We start from the raw sequence: 7,470 nt of genomic DNA, 5'->3' as shown, positions 1-7,470 counted from the left end.
AAGTGTGTGTGTGTGTGTGTGTGTGTGTGTGTGTGTGTATGCGCTGTTCCTGGGACTTGAAGACTTGAACTCAGAGCCTGGGCACTGACCTCGAGCTTTTTGACTCAAGGCTGGCGCTCTACCACTTGAGTCACAGCTCCACTTCTGCTGTTTTTTTTTGGGTGGCTCATTGGAGATCAGACTTTCCTGCCCAGGCTGACCTCTAACCATGATCCTCAGATCTCAGTCTCCTGAGTAGCAGCGGGGATGACAGGCGTGGACCCCCCTACCCGGGGCTCAGAAAGGATTTGAATCATCTTTGAATCCTTCCCTCGTCTCCATCTTCCCTTTATTCTTCATATCTTGAATGAGTTTCAACTTTCTCATGAAGCCGATTTGATCACATCCCTACCTTTCTCGAATTTTCTACCAACTACGGGTTGCCTGGAGGAGCAAGTCAAAGTAAGAGTAGAGGGGAAAAGGAAATTCTTTAGTGCATCCGTCTATACCAAGCATTCTTTTTGTCTTTTAGCCACGTTGGAGCGTTGGGCTTCTGTGTTGGTGTCAGTGACCTTGACTCGACCTTGAATATCCTGGAGTCTTTTTATAGAATGATAGAAGAGCATAGATTTCCCTTTAAGACCTGGGTGCATGGACCACAGGCATCAGGGTTCAAAAGGGACTTCAACAGCTTTAAATGCTGACATTGGTTTCTCAAGGTTCAGGAGAAAATTTCCCCCACTTCCATGTAGCTTTTCAATATCATTCCCCCCCCCCGCCCCCCCCCCCCCGCCCTCCCTCCCGCCACCCGCGGCTCTGGCAGCAAATCCTGCTCCATTAACATCTCCCACAATTTACCAAAGAAATCACTAGCTCTCTTCTCCTCATTCTCCTCCCTGCCCCTCCATCGATGCAAATTTTACTTTATGTGCATGCCATCATTTTACTTTAAAATGATTAAATAACCCCCACTTGTCCAGCTGTCTTTTTACCTTGAGTTTTATTTAATTTTAACAACTTTGGCTGTCTTATGACCTTTGCAAAGACTTTAACGTACTCATACACGGAGCCTGGAAGAGAGAAAGGCATCAGCAAGTTTGGGAATGGAGAATTCTCCATCTGGCAAATTCTCAGGCTGAACAATGAGATGTTTTCTCATGTTACCTAGAGATTTTTTTTTTTTTAACTCAGGGCCTGGGCGCTGTCCCTGAGCTCTTTCACTCAAGGCTGGTGCTCTACCACTTGAGCCACAGCACCACTTCTGGTTTTCTGGTGGTTTGTTGGAGATAAGAGTCTCACAGACTTTCCTGCCCGGACTGGCCTTGAACCGCGATCCTCAGATCTCAGCCTCCTGAGTAGCTGGGGTGACAGGCGGGAGCCATTGGTGTCCGTCTCAAGCCGGTACTATTGTCAAGATTTTATTGGAGATTTTTTTCCCCTTATAAAACCCATGGCCCTATTCTGATGCTTCACCAAAAAGAAAAAGAAAAAAAGGCAAAGAACTCAGAGCCATTCCAGATCAAGTTTTCTAAAGAATATCAATATGCTGAAGGTAAAGAGGTTTAAAGACAGCAGACACTTCGAGACCTCTTGTAAGTGAGCCCCAGGCTTCATTGAATTTAATAGGTCATTATCTTCCCGTGAATAATTTATGAGAAGTTTCCCATCTTTTTTTTTTTTTTTTGGTTTTTCTTTGTTTAAACATTTGCCATCATGGGATAATGCAAGCTTTAGAGGAAAAAAAAATAATCATTGGACAATGACTAGAGTATGAGAAAATGATCAAAACTGGAGGTCAGTGCTAGAAACTGAACATCACACACACACACACACACACACACACACACACACACACACTCACACACACTCACACACACACACACTCACACACACACACACACACACACACACACACACACACACACACCCGACAAAAAAGCACTTCTGGTCTGTGAGCATGCCAAATTGCAATACTGAAGCGCAGGCCGGCCATTCAGAAAAGAACAAAGAAAGGTCCTTTTATGAAAGGAGAGCGTGTGTTAAAGATACGTACAGGAGCACAATGACTTGTGTGTGGACGTGCCCTTTCCCACGCCTGGTGTGAAGTCAGGGGTTCAAACACAGGCGAAACCTGTCCCCAGCACCTCCACACACCAACGCCGGACACAGATCACAGGTAGGTGATGGCTGAGGCCAGAGACTGAAACATCTACCTGTCGGCATCTAGCACTGTTCATCGGCTGAGACACAGAGACACAGAGACACAGAGAGACAGAGACAGAGACAGAGGAGACAGAGAGACACAGAGAGACAGACAGACACAGAGAGACAGACAGACACAGAGAGACAGAGACAGAGACAGAGACAGAGAGACAGAGACAGAGATAGGGAGACAGAGAGGGATCAGAATACTTTCTGCCTTCAAAGACTTTGAAAGTTCATTGCTAATACACACACACACACACACACACACACACGAAGAAACCAAGCAATCTGCAACAAAAAAGAGCAACGTTGGCAGGCTCCACTTGCTGCCATATTGCTCTCAACCGTCACTGGGGGTGAGACATTGGCCATTTGCCCATGACTTTAATTGTTTTTAATTTGTCGGTCGTAGGACTTGAACTCAGGGCCTGGGCGCTGTCCCTATGGTCTCCAGTTCAAGGCTGGCGCTCTACCACTTGAGCCACAGCGCCACTTTTGCCCATGACTTTATACACCAGTCTGTCTCTGTCTCTCTCTCCATCTGTCTCTCCATGTTTCTCTCTGTCTCTCTGTCTTTCTCTCCATCTGTTTCTCTCTGTCTCTGTCTCTCTGACTTCATCTGTGTCTCTGCCTTTCTCTGTCTCGATTCTTCTCTCCATCTGTTTCTCTCTCTGTTTCTTTTTCTGTCTTTCTCTCCATCTGTCTCTTGTTTCTGTCTCTCTCTGTCTCTCCACCTGTCTCTCTCTCTCTGTCTGGCTCTGACTCTCCCTCTTGCTTTTTCTCTGTTCCTCCACCCCCAAGGCCTGTCTCAGATTCCTTTTCCATACCCCACTGGTAGCGCAACTCCATCCGAGCGTAAAATGCAATTCTGGAAGCTGTCAAAGGCGATTTGGGAATTTGTCCAGGGGGGGGAAATGGGCAGCCACGTGGGTTAACACGGCCTTTGATCAAAAACCAGGCCTGGCCGTCGAATAATGTCGCCACGTTGATGATGATTTATTTGCCAGGGAAAGCAACTTCAATAGGCAATTTTCCAGAACGTGCTAAGGAGTGGCAACCTTCCTGAGGCAACTATCCACTTTCTAACTAGATGACTTTGAAGGCTAAGGAAATCATATTAACCTTATAACATGTATTTAAACATAAAGCCATCTTGAATGAGACTAACAGTTGTTGAAGAAGCTCATATGTTGGGAAATGAAGACTCGGTCTGCTATTATTTATGAGTACATCAATCTCTATGATTTTAAGCATGGGATAAAACAATAGAATATTAAGAAATGTTAGGTTAAAAGAACTTATGTACAGTGTATGTGTAAATATAAATCGTGTGTGTGTGTGTGTGTGTGTCTTTTTTCCCTTCCTGTCCTGGGTCTTGAACTCAGGGCCTGGGCGCTGTCCCTGGGCTTCTTTTGCTCAAGGCTGGCGCTCTACCACTTGAGCCACAGCACCACTTCTGGCTTTTTCTGTGTATCTGGGACTGAGGAATCGAACCCAGGGCCTCATGCATGCTAGGTGAGCGCTCTATCACTGAGCCACAGTCCCAGCCCCCCCAGCTTTGTTCTTGAAAGGACCAAGCCCTCTATCTTCAGCCATTTCCACCTTCTTAGAGCCGGCTGGTGATCCTTTTCTTGACAATTAACCGATGACACAAATCTAATTTTTCTCTTAGGATTCCCCCCACCCCATGCAATAGCGCATAAGCAGCCAGGCTCACACCTACAGCAACTCAGGAGGCTGAGATCTGAGGATCGAGGTTCAAAGCCAGCCTGGGCAGGAAAGTCTGTGAGACGCTGATCTCCCATGAACCACCAGAAAACCAGGAAGTAGCGCTGTGGCTCAAGTGGTAGAGCACCAGCCTTGAGTGACAGAGCTCAGGGATGGTCTAAGGCCCCAAGTTCAAGCCCCAGGACTGGCCAAAAATAAAATAGTGCATAATCTTACATCAGAGGACGGTGACAATCTTAAGACAAAAGCATGGGACTTCCTTGATCCGGACACGCGGCTTACTACGCGGATACTCTGGCTGACATGGGCAAGGCAGTGAGCTCCCCACTTACGACGTTCTTCACGTGCTTCACCAGGACGGTCAGCTTCGTGCCCTCATGCCACATCAGCAGCTGCACCCTGGGGGTCTTGTCTGACGGCTCCTGACCTGACGGAAACGGTGGAAAGTCCACAGAATCACTGGGGGGTCCCACACCACGGGGCTTTGCCAACGCCCAGGGCCTGAGACAGAGCGCGCGTGGGAGAGACGCTTCAGGCCCCGTGCAAATGCTGTCCCGCGCCACGGTCCTCCAGCAAGGCTCAATCATCCATGCAACGCGCCATGGTCCTCCAGCGAGGCTCAATCATCCATGCAACACGACACGTTCCTCCAGCGAGGCTCAATCATCCATGCAACGCGCCACGGTCCTCCAGCGTGGCTCAATCATCCATGCAACGCACCACGGTCCTCCAGCGTGGCTCAATCATCCATGCAACGTGCCACGGTCCTCCAGCGAGGCTCAATCATCCATGCAACGCACCACAGTCCTCCAGCGTGGCTCAATCATCCATGCAATGCGCCACGGTCCTCCAGCAAGGCTCAATCATCCATGCAACGCGCCACGGTCCTCCAGCGAGGCTCAATCATCCATGCAACGTGCCACAGTCCTCCAGCGTGGCTCAATCATCCATGCAACACGACACGTTCCTCCAGCGTGGCTCAATCATCCATGCAACGTGCCACGTTCCTCCAGCGTGGCTCAATCACCCATGCAACGCCCCACGGTCCTCCAGCGAGGCTCAATCATCCATGCAACACGACACATTCCTCCAGCGTGGCTCAATCATCCATGCAACGCGCCACGGTCCTCCAGCGAGGCTCAATCATCCATGCAACGCACCACGGTCCTCCAGCGAGGCTCAATCATCCATGCAACACGCCACGGTCCTCCAGCGTGGCTCAATCACCCATGCAATGCCCCACGGTCCTCCAGCGTGGCTCAATCATCCATGCAACGCGCCACGTTCCTCCAGCGTGGCTCAATCACCCATGCAGCCAGAGCTAGACATCCTAGCCATTCCTTTCATCCCACCACACTCCAATGGTTCGTGTGTGTGTGTGTGTGTGTGTGTGCCAGTTCTGAGGCTTGAACTCAGGCCTTGGGCTGTCCCTAAGCTTTTTTGCTCAGGGCTGGTGCTCTACTGCTTGAGCCACAGCTCCACTTCTGGCTTTTTCTGTGGTTAAATGGAGGTCACCTATCTATCTATCTATCTATCTATCTATCTATCTATCTATCTATCATCTATCTGTCTGTTTATCTCTCTATCTATCTATCATCTATCTCTTAACCTATCTTCCTATCTATCTATTTATCTATCTATCTATCTATCCATCATTTTTCTTTTTAAGTGTCTGTCATCTATCCATCTCTGTATCTCTGTATCTATCTATCTGTCTGTCTGTCTATCTCTCTATCTATGTATCTATCATCTATTAGTGAATTATGATGAATTTACTTACTTAGGTCCACAAGTGAAGATTCTTCAATTGTTTGTTGTACAGGCTCAGAGAGAAAAAAGCTAAGCACACAATCACTCTGAAAGACAAGACAACATGCATATTTATTCATTTCTTCTGTTTATTTGCTATTCTTATCGGCTGTCCCTTGAGAATATTGCTGTACACGTGTGCTTTTATTGTGCCAGTTCTTGGGCTTGAACTCAGGGCCTGGGCGTTGTCCCTGAGTTTTTTATTTTATTTTTTGCTCAAGGCTGGTGCTCTACCACGTGAGCCACGGCACCATTTCCGGTTTTCTGGTGGTTCATGGGAGATCAGAGTCTCACGGACTTTCCTGCCTGGGCTGGCCTTGAACCGTGATTCTCGGATCTCAGCCTCCTGAATCGCTGGGATGACAGGCAGGAGCTCCGGCCCCCAGCTCGTACGTGATTATTCTAGAAGTCTGTGAGAGCTTTTCACTCACCTGCTCACCAACCCTGAGCTTCTAATCATCCCCAGGTTGTCACACAACCTTTCCTCACTTGGTTGATCAGTGAGCTTTCAAGACTGAGGTTCATAGATAATGCAGGACTTCTGGCCGATCAATACTTGTCATCAAAAGACACAAGACCTGTCTTCAAATATTAATCACGTCCGTTACGAACGCAAATATTCTCATCCACCCAGTTATCTATCTCTACCTATCATCATAAATTAGCCAGGTATCAATTCTTTCTTTCCATAGGACGATCACTTCTAAGGTTGTTCAATATGACCCTGTTTTTGAGAAATCTATCCACATTCAGGAAAATGATCACCTCATGGTTTCCTTTTTGTTTGTTTGTTTTTTGGTGCCAGTCCTGGGCCTTGAACTCAGGGCCTGGGCGCTGTCCCTGAGCTTCTTTTGCTCAAGTGCTCTACCCCTTGAGCCACAGCGCCACCTCTGGCTTTTTCTGTATATGTGGTACTGAGGAATCGAACCCAGGGCTTCATGCATGCTAGGCGAGCACTCTACCACTGAGTCACCTGCCCAGCCCCTAACTGCTTTTAAATGAAACAAGCAAACCAACAAACCAACAACAGCTTTTCAGATAATGAAGAACCGCTGTGGAGGTGAACGGAACAGTTTTAAATTCAAGTCCTCATCAGTGGCTGTTTGGGGTTGCTTAACATTCTTATTCATATTTTGTTTACCAATTATATTAAATCATTTGTAATTTAAAACTATCGATCTTTTTTCTTTCTTTGCGAGTAGATCGATATAAAACCTAACTGGTTTTCCCCCAAATCATCTGAACGTATTCTGGTTACCAAAATAATTATAGAAAAAAAATTAAAGCCTTCATCCAGACTGGAATAAATGGAATACAATGCTGAGATTCATTTTTCTTTTCCCTCAAACAGCATCTAAAATGCTCCCATTTATTAACTGGCCCAGCCGACATTCAGAATGGGTGGAAAGATTCAGTTTTATGAGTTAAAACAATAAGCCAAATCTCTCTCCCTCCCTCCCTCCCTCCCTTCCTCCCTCCCTCCCTCCCTCCCTCTCTCTCTCTCTCTTTCTCTCTCAGACACCAGGAAAGGCTGTGAAAATGGGAATTTAAGAAACTCCCGTGAGACTTTTTAAATCACAGCTGAACAGTAATTGCGTGTTACTGCCTCCTTCATAAGGTAACTTATTAAGATGTCTGGCCCGAGGTGCTGTTCTGAGCACTGCATTCGAGTTAGAGTTCCACGCATGGACTCGAAGAAGAAAGCTGTCAGCTTCTAAAGAATCGTCTGTAACTCTGACTCTCCAGCGT

The 7,470-nt window shown here is 47.2% G+C and overlaps 1 protein-coding gene across 1 annotated transcript in view; it reads right to left on the bottom strand.

The window, feature by feature from the left end:
• Window positions 1-7,470, bottom strand: part of Pik3c2g (phosphatidylinositol-4-phosphate 3-kinase catalytic subunit type 2 gamma) — a gene marked incomplete at its 5' end in the record, with an annotated part of 34,302 nt that overhangs the window by 4,758 nt on the left and 22,074 nt on the right. The window contains 2 exon segments of the mRNA XM_042673359.1: window positions 4,245-4,339; window positions 5,693-5,768. Of these exon segments, the coding sequence (XP_042529293.1) occupies window positions 4,245-4,339; window positions 5,693-5,768 (171 nt within the window).

This window comes from Dipodomys spectabilis, unplaced genomic scaffold (genome assembly GCF_019054845.1).
Source record: "Dipodomys spectabilis isolate Male_0828 unplaced genomic scaffold, ASM1905484v1 ptg000807l, whole genome shotgun sequence".
In the NCBI taxonomy this organism is placed as follows: Eukaryota; Metazoa; Chordata; class Mammalia; order Rodentia; family Heteromyidae; genus Dipodomys; species Dipodomys spectabilis.
Note: the sequence above shows the minus strand (reverse complement) of the source record. Positions and strands in the feature narration are given on the sequence as shown.